This window comes from Misgurnus anguillicaudatus, chromosome 4, assembly GCF_027580225.2.
Source record: "Misgurnus anguillicaudatus chromosome 4, ASM2758022v2, whole genome shotgun sequence".
In the NCBI taxonomy this organism is placed as follows: Eukaryota; Metazoa; Chordata; class Actinopteri; order Cypriniformes; family Cobitidae; genus Misgurnus; species Misgurnus anguillicaudatus.
Genome location: NC_073340.2, coordinates 28,890,954 through 28,910,549, shown reverse-complemented (window position 1 = coordinate 28,910,549; position 19,596 = coordinate 28,890,954). Strand labels below are relative to the sequence as shown.

The 19,596-nt window shown below is 34.7% G+C and overlaps 1 protein-coding gene across 1 annotated transcript; it reads left to right on the top strand.

Moving 5' to 3' along the window:
• The first annotated feature begins 899 nt into the window (after positions 1-899).
• LOC129420883 (alpha-N-acetylgalactosaminide alpha-2,6-sialyltransferase 2) lies at positions 900-15,656 on the top strand. The gene is made up of 10 exons (XM_073867125.1): positions 900-1,160; positions 2,284-2,606; positions 7,506-8,004; positions 11,078-11,247; positions 11,659-11,829; positions 12,391-12,529; positions 12,646-12,749; positions 13,279-13,362; positions 13,542-13,641; positions 13,968-15,656. Exons 2-10 carry the CDS (start codon positions 2,461-2,463, stop codon positions 14,136-14,138), a joined length of 1,584 nt encoding a protein of 527 aa, XP_073723226.1. The 5' UTR covers positions 900-1,160; positions 2,284-2,460; the 3' UTR covers positions 14,139-15,656.
• Positions 15,657-19,596: the final 3,940 nt, after the last annotated feature.

Sequence of the window (19,596 nt, the reverse complement as noted above, 5' to 3'; positions counted from 1 at the left end):
GACAATATCTGCCTAGAAAATCACAACTTTTAATTTTCTTTCGATTTTAGTACACGATGTAACTACAGAAGTGTCAAGTTTTAAATAGGAAAAATATAGAACCTCTTTGGTTATTTTTTTATCGCGATGCTAATGGTTTAATCAGATTCAATGGATTATGCTAAGCTATGCTAAAAGTGGTAGCGCCAGACCCGGAGATCAGCTGAATGGATTCCAAATAGTTAAAAAATAAATGTTTAACTTTAGGGGAGCTGGAAAATGAGCATATTTTCAAAAAAAAGTGGAGTGTCCCTTTAAAACTATTTTTTTTAATTAAAGTTTAAGCAGCATCCACTAAATGACTACTTTAAAAGTCATTCATCTGCAGAAAAAAAATTCATCTGCTTTGTGGCTTCAGTTATGTTCATGTGGTTAGCAACACTTGCTTTTGCGCAATAGCAGATTTATGCAAGTTTGACCTGAAACGAATCTGCAAGTTGTGTGCAAAATCCTGAAATCTTTTTTATAGCCCCATGCAACCATTATGTCCCCTTTGTACACTCTAAAAAATATTGGGTTGTTTTAACCCAGAGATGGGTAACTATAGGACAGAACACATTTCTGGGTTAAAATGACCCATATAATGGGTTGTTTCAACATGGTTGATTACCAATAACACAACATTATTTGGGTCATTTTAACCCAGAAATGTGTTCTGTCCTAGCCGTGGTTAAATATTTTTTAGAGTGTATGTAGTAACATTAAGATAAGAAACTACAAAACTTGCTCTTAAAACACATTGTGCATTCATGCATGTCTCTGCATGCCATTTTAGTTTTTTTTATTGCATCTGTTTTTTGGTTCATGAATAGGAGCGTTTGTGTATTCAGGGTTTTGTTTCAAAAGTCAGCTTGTAGTTTTTCTGGTCAAGTCTTTTGTCAGTTTTCAAATGACTGGCTGCTCTAAGTGGTACGTAGCCATCTCCCTCTTCCTCATACGTTTTTGTTTAGGGGGAGGGGATAGGGGAGTGAACGACTTCCTAGCAGCTGTTGTTCATCTCACAATAGTGCCGCCTCTCAAGCCCCTCTATGTGTGACTGTGCATGTTAGAGTTGAGTTGTAAAACTGAGCTCAGCGTTGCACGAGTCCAACTTTCATCGCTTAACAGAAGTTTCCCTTCAGGTACGAGACATTTTTGATTGTGTTTAAATGTCTTTTGTGTATTTTTGTAGTTTTTTTAGTGAGTGTAAAGAGGAAGCTGTTCTTGAACAGCTACTCATGGTTACAGTTACTAAGTTTATCTCACTGTCTTTATTATGGAAAACATGGGTATTTATAACTAGGTAAAACTAAACTATTTTAGTCTATTTTAATTACTTGGAAATCGTTTATTTAAACATTTATGAGTTTGTATGCAGTTCAAAAGCTTCCTTTAAAAATGGACTTTGGTTTACAGTGCAGGCGTCTTCAGACATTACTCATGGTCTACTCTGAGCTCCAGAAAGCATAATAAAAGTTTTTGAAACACCCCAGACTGACAAAAACCTATTCAAGCAAGTGGCATTCTTGTCATTCCTATTTGTACAAAAAGAACAGTAAGATTTTAGATAATTGTGCGTGTGAATAAAGACTTTACATTTACACGGTTTAAGAAAAATGAGAAAACCAACAGAGCAAATCGTTTTAGGGAGGCAGTAATATAAGAAAGTGCTATACAAAGTTTATTTTAGCTGAGGAAGTTTCAATGGTGCTTATGGATAAACAAAATAAACTACAATAAAAATGTTAAGTTGGCTTATTGTTTGAGTGAAGTGGATGACACATCTTCATAATCACAATCTGAGTGCTTTGATGCATTGCAATGTTGTGTGTCGGGTTATGCAAGAGCAGACGCCCATTCAATTCAATTGTTTTTATAACAGTTTGATATGCACTTGATTCAAAAGGATTTGATGTATAATAGATATTTAGATTGAACAAGTACACGTGACTTTGTAAGCCTTTCAGAAATATTCCTTGAGGGAGTTGTGTTTGTTTCCTAGATCCGCCACTTGGGAAAGATCCTAACGACGACTTTTACTCATGCACCTTTCTCCTTAACTATATATTTAGTGCCTTGCACTTCTTTCCCATTCTTTCTGTCTTTCGCTTGTTCATTCTTCTTCCAATCCTGATGTTGCCTTGACACTACTTATTAACATCACAAACCAGAAGTTAATCCTCGGTCTGAAATCAGGATCCCATCTTCCTGGTTTAATTAAAGCAGGATTATATGTGCACTTACAATCTTATTTTTCCTTTTTAGAGAACTTCCGTGGTGCACGAGATTCGTGGTGTGAAAACCTCAAATCAAAATTTACGGATTCTACCAAGTTGTTGGTCTTGAGAAGCACAATTTCAACTAAACAGTGTTGATCAAATCCCCCATGTCCTTACAAGGCGACCAGGCGTTTAGCAATTTGGGAGCAAGGAAAGTGTTGCGATGATGGTCCAGCTTCCCCGGAGACTGCTGCTATGTTTCATAGCTTTGGTGGGAATCGGATCGTTGGCATTATTTGTAGTGTGCATGGCACTGCAGATCCAAATGCCATGGGAAAAAGCTACCAGGTTCCACATAAAACACTACAGGTAGAGCTTTACTCATAATACTTTTACGTGCAGAATGTTAACATGTTTATGAACAACAATGGAAAGCTGATAGCCATCTTAATAGTTTCTGATTGAATTTAATGTTTGCCTGCTCCGATTGCAATAGGCGTTATTTGGTATTGGTCAATAAGGAAGTAGATAATCTACATGTTGTCTCTGGAGAGCAGAGATCACCAGATACAGTTCCCCCGCTAATCATTTCAACATGCAGTCATGGAGACAAACGTCAGACGCTAGGACGCTTATTTGGATTTTGTAGTATTTATTTACTATGACACGAATCGTTCACTTTATTTATAGATTGATTTTCAGTTTTTCACAATACCTATTATTCCAAGGTGGCTTCACAATGGGCAAAGAAAAACAGCATAATATGATAAGGAAACTTTGAAAGTGAGGCTCAGCGATGACAGCCCACATCCTTAGGCTGACCCGAACTGTGCTATTGTTTGTTACATTGTAAAAAATATGATTAACATCTATTTTTATTTTACTTTAACAAATTAAATTAAACAATTTCAACTTGTTTTTTGTAAGTTATGTCAACTTACTACAAGTTAAAATACTAGGCTGATTTGACTTGCAAACCAAGTCGTTTTAACTTCATGTTGCAGTTTTTAGAGTGTATGAATGTTAAGTGGAATTATAACAATAGGTGACACCCATGGGTTTGGTTCTTTTTGATTTCAGTCAAGCAAAGAAATACTCAGGCTTTGTTTTAGGGCCTTAAAGCGCTTAAGTAAATCCAGACGAGAGCTTTCATTGCACTGAAAGCAGAGTCTGTGATGTGAAATGTAGCCCAGATGCTTTTAAAAGGGCAAAGCTCTAATATTAACGCAGACATGCTTAAAAAAGCTTGCAGGCCACCAGTGGCGGCCGGTGACTTCTTTTTTCGAGGGCGCTCGATGCGAAGTTCCTCACAGCATTTATGTAGCCCATCATGTGTGTGGTTCGTAATTTCAAAATATGCGTTCTGCTCGTCGAGTGATCCTGTGTGCATCAAGTGTTTTGTCAAAATAAGTGCCTGCTGCAGATGCGTCTAAAGGGTTTATGATAAAAGAGACGCTCACGGTTGCCAGATACTCGCATAATCTCATGCGTAATCAGAGTTTACTGTTAAGGGAGTGTCTTGCATGTATTTTGTGAACGTGAGCGTCTCTTTTATCATGAACGGTTTTGACGTGTGTGCAGCGGGCACTTATTTTGACAAGACACATGATGCGATCACTCAACGCATATTTTGAAAACACAAGCAACACACATGACACTCCAAACACTTATTTTGAATTTGCGCCCCTTGGATGAGCAGTCACAAGCTGCCACTGCAGGCCACACTGTAAAAAAAACTACATTTTGCCCAACATAGGAAATAAAGTAAGTTGAACAAAGATTTTTTGAAAGGAGACAATAACTTTGTGTGCAACGAAAAAATATAATAATGTAATAAAATGAATTGGAATTCTTTGAACTGAATTTTTTTTGCATTTTATACGCTTTCTCAACAATTTTTTACAGTGTGTTAAAAGGTACATATTTAATGTGTGATTTATTTAATACAATTTTTAAAACGATGAAAGTTATGAAAATCTTGTTGTGCTGGTACACTGTAAAAAAGTGAAAAGTTGGATGAACTTAAAAAAAAACTTCAATTGGTAACACCTAAAACATTAAGTTTATTCAACTAATTTTTGTAGGTGTTACAATTAAAGTAACTTTTTAAGTTGAACTAAATTTTCACTTTTTACAGTGTAGTGTAATTTATTATATTGCATAAATCATAATAAATATATGTATCATGTTATGTATCATGTTATGATGTTTTGGAGATAAACAGTGTTTCACATACATTCTTCTACGATCTAATGAACATCAGAAAATTTTAGATAAATTTTTTATTTTGGCTCAATAACTTCACTCTAATAATGTCTGGGTTATTTTTGACCCATAGTGTGTACACTTTAAAAAGTAATACATAGATCTAACTTATAAAAAGTAGGGCAAGTTGAGTTCACTTGCAGCCATTTTAAGTATAATTAACACTGTAACATTTAAACAAATTTAAGTGGATTATACATGATAAAATGAAGTTGAATTTACTCATGTGTTAATTTAGAATTACTTAAATTATTCGTATTTTTTTAAAAGAATTCAAATTTTTTCATACAGTTTACTCATTTTATTTTTGGTAAATCTAAGGCACAGAAACACTTTTTACAGTGTAAATATTGGACAGAACACACCGTTAAAATTGACCCAATGCTGGGTTATTATACCCCATGGTTGCATGACAACCAGTGTTGGGTGTAACTAGTTACTAAGTAATTAGTTACGGTAATTTAATTCGTTTTTCCCTTGAAAAAGTAAAGTAAGGGATTACTCTTATTTTTATTATAATCTAATTACAGTTACTTCTGATGTAACTTAATACTGTGTATGGACTGTAAAACAATTATGTATACTAAAATACAATAGTGGATTTAACATGGTTTTAGTTTACAATTCTCACTATTAACTGGTTGATTCATATTAATGAGATGTTGGCTGTTTATTAATACTTAATAGCACATATTAATGCCTGATTCTGTAAAACCTTACTCTACATCCTTAACCCTCCCCATTTCTACCAATACTTAAAATTAACAACTACTTTAGTATTAATAAGCAGTAGTTGGAGTATACTGAGGCAAAAGTAGTTTATAGTTAGTTAGTAGAGAAAATTGGACCCTAAAGTGGGACCAGAATAATTGATATACTTTTATTTATTTATTATTTCTTCAAGCTATTTCATGCCTATCCTTGTATCATGTACTAATAGGATTTAGAAAGTAATTAGTAATAAGTAATTAAATACTTTTTGAAGAGAGTAATTTGTAAAGTAATCTAATTACATGATTGAAGATGTAATTAATTAATTACTTTTTTTGAGCAACTTACCCAACACTGATGACAACAACGCAACATTGGGTCATTTTTAAACCAGCACGTGTTCTGTCCAATATTTACCCATTATGGGTCAAAATAACCCAGCCATTTTTAGTGTGTGTTAACTATCTTTGTTAATTTAACTTACAAAAACTATAAACATAAAAATTCAAGGGCAATTAACTTAAAATTATCAATTTGTGAGAGATGCTGTGAGAAATACCCATAAAATGTTCACCTGAACATTTTGAATGATATAATTTTGGTCGAAGAATAACAACCGGTGGGACATATAAACAGTTAAAATTAACAGTGTTGCTTATGAACACCACATGAACTTTGTTAAAGTGCACTGTACAAACTCCATGTTTGGTGAACTTAACAATTTAAGTTCAGTCTATGTGTCCACCAAGTTAAGTGAACTAAAATATACACGTTTTTGGGAGACCCATTACTTGAATTGAGGGAATGAGTTTACTCAAATCAGTTCAGTCAACTTATTAGGGTTTTCAGTGTAGAAATGCCACCAAATGCACAAAATGCGTGCAAACAAAAGTTATCTGTTGTGTAATGCAAAAAAATGTCATTATCAGTCAATGCCAGACAATAAATTCACACTGTTTGGTTTAATGAAGCAACAGTCGAATCAAAACAGTATTGTGAAGTAAAACTGACGCTGCTGCTTAGTTTCACCACCCAAGCAATGAGTTTTGGGCTTTGCTAATCCGTAAACAAACATTATTAGCTTTCTGGTTTCCTCATGATGGTGTTTGCTTACGTTATACAAGTTTGATTGATAAAAGTTATGTTGTACTGGGCAAACAAAGGCAATAGAAACACAAAATTCAATGGTTGTCATGTTTTTAATTCACATCTTTTTTTTTTTGAGTTTCCTTAAAGGGGAAGAGTGTAATTTCTACCAGTTTTAGAAAAAACCCATAACCCTGCAAAAATTCAGCCTAGTCCCTTTCACACATACCTTTACTGGTAATTTACTACTAAAAATTAACAGGTGTATTACCTGTGTGAACAGAACATTTCCGGTAAATCAGTGCTGCCAATTTACCAGTAAGATAGGTTGTAAGATTACCAGTAATTTACCGATAAGCGCTATGTGAAGAAAATATAAATCACCGCATTATAACGACGTCAGACCGCGCTGCCAGCTTCGGGCCAATCATAACGTTTTAAAACAGATGACGCGTTTACCCCCTCACTGTTTACGGACGTTTCCACACACACACACACACACACACACACACACACACACACACACACACACACACGCACACGCACACGCACACGCACGCGCACGCGCACGCGCACACACGCTGCTTTAAACGTCGAACACACCTAAAGTTAACGTCCACATTTCTTCACCAAAGTTGTTTAAATCAGCTTACCATCTATTTACCGAATTGCCGACGTCCTTAGCACATTCTCTGTGAAGCCTATTGTGCAAACAGTACTGCAATTTCGGTTTGACGTCGTCTAATGCAATGTTGTTTGGTCACGAGCAACTTCGCGACATTCAGCGTTTGCCACCGATGTGAAAACAACAATATACGGTCCGCGGATACGAAGGACGTGGATTGTTTACAAATACAACACTGAGGTCGCCGCGCGCCACAGGTAACTTCCGCTTTCAGAACAGAACGTCACTGCGTATGTGAACAGCACATTTTTGTATTGACTGATAAATTCATCGTAATTTACAAGAATTACTGTGTGAAAGTGGTTATTGATGCCACGACTTCAAACCAATGTTGCCATGTTAGGTTAGCAAAACAAATAGAGGAATGTTTTGATAGAGAAATCAAAACTCAATGCAAAAGGTTTGTTTACATGTTCTGCATATTGAGGTGGAATACAGTATTGCAAAAAAGCAAATGAAATGATTTTTAATGTTTCATAAATCATACAGTTTGCTTACTATTCTGTCTTTTCTGCTTACAGGTTTTATTACAATGGAAACGACATCCACAACAGTTTGGAATATAAACTGTCATCTATAAACGAACAGGCCATTACTGAAGATCAACTGTCTTCTGAAAATGAAGTGAACAATATTGAAGATTCAAAGCAGAATTTTATCGATCAATTTTCTTTAGAAAATGAAGTGAACAATGAAGAACTAAAGCAGAATTTGGTCGATCAACCGTCTTCAGAAAATGAACAAAAAAATACTTTAGAACTAAAGCAGAATTCAGTCGATAAACCATCTTCTGACAATGAACCGGACATTACTGAAGATCAAGAGCGGAATTCAGTCGATCAATCAGATCTTCGAGATCCATCAAACCCAAAATACACACAACCTCACATTACAAATCTAAACACAAGCACTTCCAGGACAGTGCCAGAAAATAGGACCAAAATAGTCATCCCAGTAAAAGCCACTGTTGCAGACTTTTTTGGTGACAAGTATGCTGTGGATGATGTTCCTTCACAAACAGTAAGTGTCAGTGAGTGTCTACTGTAGTGTTATAATGGGTTTATAGTGAAATGCACAAGCTTGCATTTAAAAGTTTTTCTTCAGATTTCAAAACACATGCAGGCTCTTTGACAGCCGATAAATGCAAATAGAGAACTTCCAAGTAAATCACATTTGACTATAACCCACCATGGTGACACTGGCTCAACAGGCGGGACTATCAGATAAAGGACAGGAGTTTCACAGAAACAACACTTACATGGACAAGCGACACCTTAATCTGAACAGGTTGTTTAAATATGCTTAAACTTGTGTAGACACACAACAGGGCCGATAACTTAGACATTTATTAAAATTAATCATATGAAATTAATCAGAAATCATGTTTAATTGGAGTGAAAATATTGTCACTATGGCAAATCACTTAATCTTAAGTGAAAAGTTATGTCACTTGAAGTCACTTTGTAAACTGTAAAAAATGCTTGTTGCACTTATATTTGTAAGTTTAAGCAACTTGAAAGTTGCTACAAATGCTCAAAATAATGTTGAAATAAAATAATACTAGCCAAGAAAGTTAATTAACCCTAAATATTTAAGTGCAACAAGGAATTTTTTACAGTGTACAAAGAAAAAAATTAGCTGCCTTCAATTTTAATTAAAAGTATAATTAAAGAAACAGTATGTAGAATTGTGGCCTAAACTGATATTGCAATCACAAAACTTGTGGCTAAAACTGGTACTGCAATCACACAACTGGGGCCCATTTCAGAAAGGTGGTTAAGTGAAAACTCTGATTATGTTAACCCTGAAATGAGGGAAACTCTGAGTTTTCTGTTTCAAAATGGGAGGTAGGTTAAACCTGAGACAGCGGGGTAAGTCAAGCCTGTTTCAGAAGAAGAGGTAACTTGTACTCAGAGTCTGTTTCCGGGGTAACTTACTCTCTGAACTTAACCTGGTGGGGAGCAGGTTTTATCCTGTAAACTCAGAGTTTCTTGTGGTCTCCTCCCCATTTTTAAAGGAGTAGCCGTGTTTAATCTTGTTAGTTGCTTTAGTACATTCATTCATTCATTGTGCACATTTTTATTACGTACACTGTAAAATATGTTTTTAGCTGTCTTTAAGTTATAATCAAATTGCCAGTGCAAATCATTTTATTTCAGTGTTTTATATATTTTATAAATTGCACTTAAATTTAAACAAAAAAATTAAACAGTATATCGAAATGACTAGTAAAGCTAATATGATATATTTAGGTGCAGAGACGTCTAAGTGACTAAAATTTTAAGTGCTTTTATAGAGGATCCTGTAGATGATGATGCTGCATTTATTTGTAGGAAGTTACATTTATTTTGCGAGAGTATTTTGAGACCCCGAGTGGATTTTTGTCATATCGATTTGCATTTATGTGTGCGGTATTATATATTTTTTTGCAGTCATTTTAGATATAAAAATATCCTTACATGACTAATATTAGCCTTTGTGGCCGTGCTCTTACATCTGAACAGTTGACTTTACATTTCTCATGAATCTGCTCATCATTATCGCTGGTCTAGTGGGTAGTACTGTGCGCTGTGGTTTGGGCAGACGTTCTGTCGACGATATGAGTTCGAATACCGCTTGCCGTATATTCTGTTTTATTCATGACAAACATTTGTAAAGTTTGTAGCCTTTTATGCCTAATTTCATTTATTATGCCTAATTTCACTTTTTGTCCATGGGATTGCATCTGCATGAAAATGAATAAAAAGTGTAATAATGTACATTCCTTAGTTTATTTACTTCTGATATTTTAACCGTGATGAAAATTTAAATACGCATTTACTAGAGTAGCAATTTGACACAAATATATTTTTCTTTAAAATATATGCTTGTAGTTGCTGTACACTTGCAGCAACACTTTCAGTAGTAATAAGGATTAAGACCTCTTTGTATCGGAGCTCCATTGATGACGGCTTTTCATAGTGGTTGTGCACGCGCTTAACTCAGAGTTAACCTATTCAGAGTCGATTGAACGAACTCAGATCAGCTGTTCTGTAACCGAAAACTCAGAGTTTCCTATCTCAGATTAAGTCAACTCAGAGTTCAAGTTTAAACTTAGAGTTGGTTGAACCTCCTTATTGAAACGGGCCCCTGGTGTTCAATACACAAAATGACAACACAAACATCAGTTGAGGGCTCCAACTCTCGCTTTTTAAATGACAATATCCTGACTGGATCACTGTTGTCAGTGATATAAATATTTGAAATGAAAATGATTTCTTAATGTCTAGTGACATATCAGAGCCATTTTATGATTAATTTATATACATTTCTTACATACTGTTCCTTTAAATTGCCTTTTTTAAGTCATTTTTTTAACTTTTATGTTTTTTAATCTTAACTTGTGATGAGTCGCTATAACTTGCTAAAATAGTTTACCTGAATTCAGCTTTTACAATGTAAAAAGTTGCTTCAACTTAAAAAGTTACTTTAAAGGCGGGGTGCGTGATTTTTGAAAAGCACTTTGGAAAAGGGAGTCGGGCCAAGCACCAAAAGACACACATAGCCAATCAGCAGTAAGGGGCGTGTCTACTAACCAACACTGTTGCATGGGTTGTGTATGTGTGGGGCGGGTGTATCAAATAAAGGTCCAGATTCTATTGGTATAGGGGTGTGTTTGTTTAGGTAATTTCAAATGTGAACATTGGCTTTCAGAGATCATACACCCCGCCTTTAATTTGTAACACCTGCAAAAGTTACATTTTAAAACCTAAAGTGAAATTTTAAGTTAAATAAACTTACATTTTAGGTGTTACCAAATTGAAGTATTTTTAAAGATTGATCCAACTTTTCAATTTTTACAGGGTATGAGTGACAGCAACTCATTACTAGTCAAAAATTAGCAAGCCAATTTGATTTTATTTGAAAATCCAAGGCAACAAATAATATTTACAGTATGTTAGCAAATTCCTGCATTTAAAGGTTTGTTCTCACTTTCAAACCATCCGCTTATGTAAAATATAAAAATTCTGCTTTCAATTGTTCTTACATGTGCTGCTCAAAACCCGCTAAATGGGAAGATTTTTAATGTTTTTTTATTGTTATTTTTATTCAGGACTGTCCAAACAATATCAGAAAGCGTGTACCTCAGAGCAACTTCTCTGAGACGTTTCTACAAACAATTCCAGTCCTGCAGTGGGCAAAGCATTTTACTCCAGAAGAGTACCAGCGACTGGGACGTTATAGTGGAGCTCATGGCTGGGGAGGTGTTTCTGTCGATGTGTTTGTTGTCGTCGTAATTTAACAATTAAAGTCAGATTCCTTAACCAAGAGTAGTTTTTATTGTTTTTATATTGGTAATTTACATAATACAACTTTACAGCTTTTTGTAGACCTCGTACTTCAGATAGAAACCCTTTTAAATAACTTTTTTTTTTTAAATCAGTTACTCATAATAATAAGAATAATAGTAATAATAATAATTGATTTAATTAAATGACCACACAGCCAGGCTGGTTTTATAATAATAATAATAATAATAATTATTATTATTATTATTATTATTATTATTATTATTATTAATAATAATAATAATAATAATAATAAATTAAAGTGTCATACAATGTGTTACATGAGCACTGTAATTTTTATATTTTATGCGATGGGTTTAAGTTTATTTTGTGTCTTCACAGTGTTAAACAGCTCACTGGGGATTTTAAACACATCCGCAAATCGGTTAATGTTTGACGACTGGGAGCAAAGGAAAAGCAGATCGCAGTGCATCCGCTGTGCCGTGGTGGGAAACGGAGGAATACTGAATGGATCAAAAAAAGGCAAAGAGATTGATGAGCATGATTATGTGTTCAGGTAAGGGAGACTATAACACCTATAGACTAACCAATAAATACATTATGACAATAAAATGCTGGTTTTTCAAGAAAGGTGAGACAAAACAATCATTTTGCAGTACAATAAGTTTGCACACACCTTCTTGCATGAAAAATGGCACATATTTTTAAAGATGTCTTTAAATTACTTAAACAGTGACTTACTGTAAAAAGTGAACTTACTTCAGTTGATAACAAGTAAACTTAAATTGTCTCACTTTATGTGAAAAAGTTAAGGTGAAAAAAAAATTTAAAAATTACTTAAATTAGTAAAACTTAAAATATTTAAACATTTTCAACAAAAATTTTTTAGTTAAAGTGAGGAAATTTGAAACGAAAGTTGGAAAAAGGAAAGTTGAAAATCTTCAAATATTTTTTTTTTAATTATGTGCCTTTAGTAATTATAGGGTAATATATAGCCTGTAATTGTATCATAATTTGTTTTCTTCTTTAACTATTTAAAAATGAGACAGATCTCTTAGTTTGTTAAAATCTTGTCCATTAATGTAAAGCCCTAATGCTTCTCTCTTCCAATCTTTAGGGTGAATGGTGCGATTTTAAAGGGGTTTGAGGAGGATGTGGGATCTCGAACATCTTTTTATACATTCTCAACAAACACCATGCGAAACTCCATGCGTAGTTATGCTGGCTTGGGCTACCGGGGACCACCAGTATCCAAGGTAAACAGTGGTGTCCAGCTAGACCACCTTTTAGTTTGTCATTGATTCTGGAGTTCTCCAACAGAAATATATTTAATAAATTCGCTCTCACCAACTCTTTCTTTCCCTCTGTACAGGAGACAAGATACATTTTTTTGCCAGATCACGACCGAGACTACATTCTTATGAGAGCGGCCGCCACACATACTGTCATTGAAAAAGGCCCTGAGCGCAGCAAAACGTAAATATTAAGCATTTTTTTATTTATATAGATACTCTATATGTCCTTATACTGTACATTTTTAGTGTACTCCAAACAGGTCAAGTCTAACTCTCATTGCTTTATCTGTTTTGTCTTTCTTTAAATGTTTTGATAATCGTTCTGAATCTGATCTCTAACAAAATTCCTTCACAAAAATGCAATTATTTCAGTTTTTTGCAAAAAAAAAAAGATTTTTAAAGAAAAATACCTATATTTAACAGTTTAAAAACAGCAAAAAAAAAAAGAAAGGATTAAACATTTTTTTCACCATTTTGTTTGTTTGTTTGAAAGCAGAGGGTCTGTTCTTTAATTTGATATATTTGTATGTTTATATATTTTTAGAAGAACATTTTCCCGCAAGGCATTTTGTGAATATCACAAAAAATGCTGCCGGGCAAATTAAAAAAAAATGGCTGGCAGGGGAATGAGTTAATAGTCGCTTCTTTAATGTGTTGGTTGTGTTGCAGATTATAATGTTTGTTTTAAATATTAATTGAATCTTTTTCAGACCACCTAAATACTTTGGTGAAAATGTGACGGTGAAAAACTTCAAAATGTACCATCCGGATTTTGTCCGTTATCTTAGAAACAGGTGAGCATGTTGTATCAGTATGTATTGAGTTGGTGCATGGTCTGGATAATGTACACTAAGATATAAATATATATTGAGCTGTTCATTAAGATGGGGTTGCATTTTAAAAGCTACATTCTGTCTATTCACTTTTTTTGTATGCAATACAGCAGCAAGTTAAATTATTTTCTTTTCTTCAGGTTCTTGCATTCAAGCCTTTTGAAAACGGGTGCAAGAAAGATTTACAGACCATCCACAGGAGCGGTGATGCTCCTGGCTGCTCTTCATACGTGTGATGAGGTTAGCCTTTGTCGCTGAAATGGTTCTTAAGAATGTGACACATGGCACAAATGCACACCAACACCCACCAACCTATTGTTTTTCTTTAACCCCTATTGAATGTTTAACCTCTAAGCTATACGCAAACACAAAGTTACTAGGGATTGGGTAACCATTTTTTACTGAAATATGTTAGCAGTTGTGACATCAGGGAATCTGTACATACAAAAGACTCACCTAAGTGGCTGTGTCATGTGACTCTCAATTAACATACCACGATGACCATAAACTTGGTTTACAATAGTGTTTTATCTTCCAAATGTGTAATTATTTTGTGTTATTGCCAGGTTGATGCTTACGGGTTCATGACTCCAAACTGGACTTTATTCTCGGACCACTACTATGACAAAAAGTCAAAGCCTGTGCGTTTTTATGCCAATCATGACATGCGTATGGAGATGAGGTTGTGGAAGCAGTTGCATGAAGCCGGACTGATAAATCTCTTCACGCGTAACTGAGAACGCTCTGTACAAGGTGTTTATTTAAACTAAGGATGGCATTTGGCCACAGGATAAACTTCTTGTTCTTCTTTTCAAACCTTTATTTGGGATTTCTGCTTCAAAAGGTGAAGATCAGACATTGTTTAGTTGTTGCAAACAGAAGCAACAAAGGAGCACTTTGTTGCCGACCTTCTGAATAATGGTTCAGATTAATGGGCTGACTAATGCGTCATAGGGAGAGGAGCTGAAAACAAGGTTAGATATTGCAATAACTAACCCACTCATACATCTGCTTGTCCACAAACGTTGAGTCATTGCAGATGGAGGTGGGGCAGAATGGAGTCTATCTGGTCTACATAACTGTAATACATTTATGTGCCTTATCTCAGTAAAAATCTATGTGAAAGACACAGAATCAACCAAAGAGGTTATTTTAAAAAGATTTTTTATAAGATTACCATTTTTATTGTGGTATATGAATGTAAGCATTTGTAGATGGTCTGTTCATAATGTCCTTGTTGCCTTGCGGGGAGATCTACATATGTAGGGTTTTCTGTTTTAAGGAGGACTCAAGGGGTTTGCACAAAGGACGCGCAGCTCAGCGCCGCGCTGTTTTAAAAAAACTCATAGTTTAACATTAAATAACATCATATTTGTCCCAAATCATTAACGATTAACATTGGCTGCTAACGTATATTTTGCATTTTGAAGTATATGCTAATGGACGAAGCTCACGCTATTTAATGTGCACTTCCGGTTTACGATACCTCTGAGTTGTCCTAGACGCCGCGCAACGCTGAGCTGCGTGGCCGGTGTGCGACCACCTTTAGACTATTTAAGCTTTAAAGTGCAATATCCTATATTCATTACACAAGCTGTTTGAATTGAAATATGAATTGTTTTGATCTGTACTGCTCGGTTTGGTTACACCGTAAAAAAAATGTTGCACCCCTAAATTGTTTATTATAATTAAATTGGCTTTATTACTGTAAAAAAAGTGAAAGTCATTTCAACATCTTTTTTTTTGGCCAGTAAAGAATTAATATAACTTATGTTAAAATAAGTTAAAACAACGTATAAACATTAACTTAAAATCACAAAATGTTTATTTTAACAATTTTGTTTTCTACTTTAATTCTTTAAAATAGGTTAAGAAATTTCAACTTGCGTTACTGAGTTATAGCAACTGGCCAAAATTTGAAACAGTAAGTTGTAATGACTTTAAAGGCCAGTTTGATTGAACTTAAAAATGTAAAAGGCAACAAAATAGTTTTTTATACAGTGTCTCATACTATCTTTTGACTGTAACTGACTTCAACACTTTACTACCAAATCATTTTTAAACGATTACTTCTGGTTGCTTTTAACAGGTTTAGGGATTTAACTTTTTCACTTTTATATGAAGGAGTAAATCATTTTTGGTAACGGATACAAAATCACAAATGATCAGACAATGAAAGACGACACTGAACATGACAGTGTGGTGTATTTAAAGTTGTATTTAAAAATAAATCTTTTGAAGATGTGTTGTTGATTATAAAATTTGTGCTTGTTTTTTTCCCTCAAACCGCTGTGGCTTTTTCAGTGGAAGACTATATAAAACATTTAGGGGCGGATAAAAATTTAAAGTTAAAATGCAAACTTGTAAATCCAAGTTGATTATACTGTAAGTGCAAATGAAAGTCCTTATGAAAATTATAGTGCAGTCAAAGTAATATAATATTCGGTCATTAATCATGTCAGTACTTGCTCATTTACTGTCTGATGTGGAGAGGGTAACTTAAAATATGTGGAAAAACCAGCTAAAGACATTTTTTGTTTTCTACATAAATCATGCTACATAATGTAAAGAATATTGTGTGAAAAATAACCTTGCATTTACTAAGATCATGTCACAAATTGAAATCAATGTAAAATCAGTGATTGAAATCAAACTTTTTTTGCCTAATCTCATTAATTGATTATGAGATGTTTGCCGGGTCATAGTAATAACATTAAATGTATGCTATATGTATTAATAGTTTGGTGTAAGGGTTTGTATTATTATACATTTGCTTTCTGTTCCACTTTGACCATATGGGTGAACTCTATAACAGATAAACTTCAGATGAACTGATTATCACATTTAAGTATGCATTTGACAGACGCTTTTATCCAAAGCGTCTTACTGCATTCATGCTATGCATTTTTAAATTCTTTGTTGTTTTAACCCATAGTTGGGTCAAAGGGAAACAACCCAGGATTTTTAAAAGTGTATATACAGTATGTGCCCTGGGATTGAACCCATGGCATTTTTGCTGCTAATGCTCTACCAACTGAGCTACATGAATACTTTAATATTTTAATAAGCTATGTGCAATAGCTGATAGTGAGACTAATTATTTAATCATATAGTTATTTTACTTAATATCTTTTTTCCTGTGGTTAAGTTTACTTCAGTTTCTTTAATAGGCACATATGGCTACAGGAAAGATTTTAAGCATGTCTCTAAAGCGAGGCATGTTGTCACACTATAAGGGCGGTTTCCCGGATAGGGATTAAACTAGTCCTAGACTAAACAAATGTAAGAGCTGTCCAAACTGAAAACAACTTGCACTGACATATCTTAAATACATCAGTGCCCTTTGATTTGCCTTAAAATGCACACAAGCGATGTTTTTAGTAAGGCACATTTGTTAAAACTAGTTATATTTCCTAATTAAACCAAGGTCTAGTCCTGATTTAAGCTAATCCCTGTCTGGGAAACCACCCCATGTGATTTTCAGTAAAGTATAAACAATTTAATTGTTTTCATATGACATAAAACAATAAAACATTAAAAGCTGTCATACTTAAATCAATTTGTTTTTAATTGGTTTTGGCAACAGGAACTGTAACAAGTAAATGGTACAGTATGTCATTTAAGCATATTTATCATTCGTTCTGCAAGATTTGACAAGTAAACATACCATGTTTGCAGAAAGAAGCAACACTGAAGGCAGCAACTTTATCTGCTTAGATGACAGCTGTCATCTGTTAAACTAATAAAAAAAATGTTTTACATGTTCAAATGTTTGAGCCATGTGAATGTTATAGCAATATAGGATATCCACCATGAACTCTGATAGGAAACCTGGTTGTAAAATTACACCAAAGTACATTAACCAAGGTCTAAAAGTCCCACAATAGTATTGTAAGATGTCAAAATAAATCATTGGTGTCCTCACAGTATGTATGTGTATGTGAAGTTTTAGCTCAAAGTACCATAAAAAAAATTATTATAAAATGTTTAATATGCCACTTTGTATATGTGAGCAAAAATGTGCCATTTTTGGTGTCCTTTTAAATGCAAATGAGCTGATCTCTGGACTAAATGGCAGTGTCGTGGTTGGATAGTGCAGATTAAGGGGCGATATTATCCCCTTCTGACATCACAAGGGAAGCCAAATTTCAATGACCTATTTTTTTCACATGCTTGCAGAGAATGGTTTACCAAAACTAAATTACTCGCTTGTTACATTTTCTAGGTTGATACAGTCATTGGGGACCCAATCATTTCATGGAAACTTAAATATGGTCTTCCCACCATATTTGCTATACAACTATTTCAGTCATATAAAACCAAGTCCTATGTACTTGAATGGGGAAGGCATATAAATATAAAATCAATCACCCACTAAGGTCGTAATAATACTGACCAACTGAGCTGTCGAAATACATTATCGGTAAATAATGGCAGTGGGCATCACACTGACCAAAACAAACTGGATACAGCATAGTTTTTCAGAGAAACATATACGTGAACTCAGCATGTTTCATAAATATCTACGAATATATTATAGTATTCTAGAGTGTTCCTTTAATAAGTACAGTGAAAAACCTACATACAGCTCTGTGAATTATCTATAGTCTGGTATGACAAGACCACAGTTCCTGTCCTATACTGCCATCATGTGTGGAAATATTTATTTGCAGTGGTTATGATTAATGTTGGACCTGCAGGCGTATTGGATTTAGTTTACCTCTCAGGTTGAGATGTCCGTATACTGCATAGCCTAATGCTTTCACTTCTTCTTCTGACAGTGCCTCATTAGCATGTAGCTGAATGCACGCGCACGTTATAACTCGAGACTGCAACGCGAAGCAGCCATACGCAGGGCAGTTCATCAGAATACCGCGAGAAATCTTGCGGAGGTGGCTGATTTCAAATCGCTCTCGCGTTACTCTGATGTCATTTCTTGCAGCGCCCCGCCTCATGAAGTCGTACCAAAGAGTATAGAAGCACAAGAGGGGAAACTCTCATTCGTTTTTGGCAACAGTCACTAGGTGGCGCTTCAGTAGCGCGGCCGCCATCTTGGAATGAAAATTCTCACAGCCAATTCATTCTCAATTCATTCTCAGCAGCGAATCTCACAGCCAAATCAGAAGTGCAATAGTAAGTTTCTTAAATAAAAATTTTGTTCACTTGCTACACCTACACGAAATGCTGTATTGTCTTGTATGTATGTGTTGTGTTGTTGTTGTTGTTATCAGTTGTGGAATCCAATCATTAAATAGATACACATTTGAGTTAATTTTTTCTTGCTTTATTATGTAATTCTATTTTATGCTACTTTACACATTTACTACTATTATTAGTTACCAACTCCACTAGTTATGATATATATTTTGCACATATTAATCCCCTGGATCCCGCTACAAACATGATAATCTTACCCAGATAGCCATTGGACGCAGTAACGGAACAGAACCGCAACCGCAAAACGATAGAGACGGGTCTGGTTCGCATCCGCCTCACGGACTCGTTCCTGAGTCCAAACGCACATCGGGCCGAAGCAGTTTCTGATCTGTTTTTAGGAGTTGTTGCGGATATGTGCCAGCGCCGATCCAGCACCGCCTGATCATTCCGTTACAGATGCGTAACGGGTGCGTGAAACGATTCCGCCTACCGGAGCTGTAGCGAATGTGTTACGGTTCCGCTTAAATCACCATTGGATTGTCCGTTTGCCTTATTTTTGGCATTTTTTTGTCAGTTAGGGTATCATAGTAACCTATGCAGTGATGTGATAGCATAACAACTATAGTAATAGGCTATAAACGATACTATATCTACTATATCCAATACTGTACTACAACTATAGGGTATATTATAGGCTACTAGAATATACACTCTATGGATTATTGTAGTATAAAATAAAGTATACTAGAGTATTTATTACAGTTTATCAGTTCACTATAGTTAATGCAGAGTATGCTGTAGCAATCATTAACAAAGTTTTGTAAATACTATGATTTATACAGTATTGTACAATTTACTACAGTATAGTTCAAAAACACAATTTTACTATAAATTACTATACACCATTTCAAAAGATGTAAACAACACTGGTCCAGAAGCACTTCCTGTTTCTGTTTTTTAACACTAGATAAACGTTGGGATAAAATAAACCAACAGAACATAAAAACCTGAATTAACTGAAGTTAAACAAACATCTTA

What these genes read in the sequence shown, in the direction of transcription:
- LOC129420883 (XM_073867125.1), top strand. Translation starts at nt 2,461, where the DNA reads ATGATGGTCCAGCTTCCCCGGAGACTGCTGCTATGTTTCATAGCTTTG. An exon ending in TTCCACATAAAACACTACAG is followed by an intron (nt 2,607 to 7,505) that starts GTAGAGCTTTAC and finishes TTCTGCTTACAG; the next exon opens with GTTTTATTACAATGGAAACG. An exon ending in GGCCCTGAGCGCAGCAAAAC is followed by an intron (nt 12,750 to 13,278) that starts GTAAATATTAAG and finishes AATCTTTTTCAG; the next exon opens with ACCACCTAAATACTTTGGTG.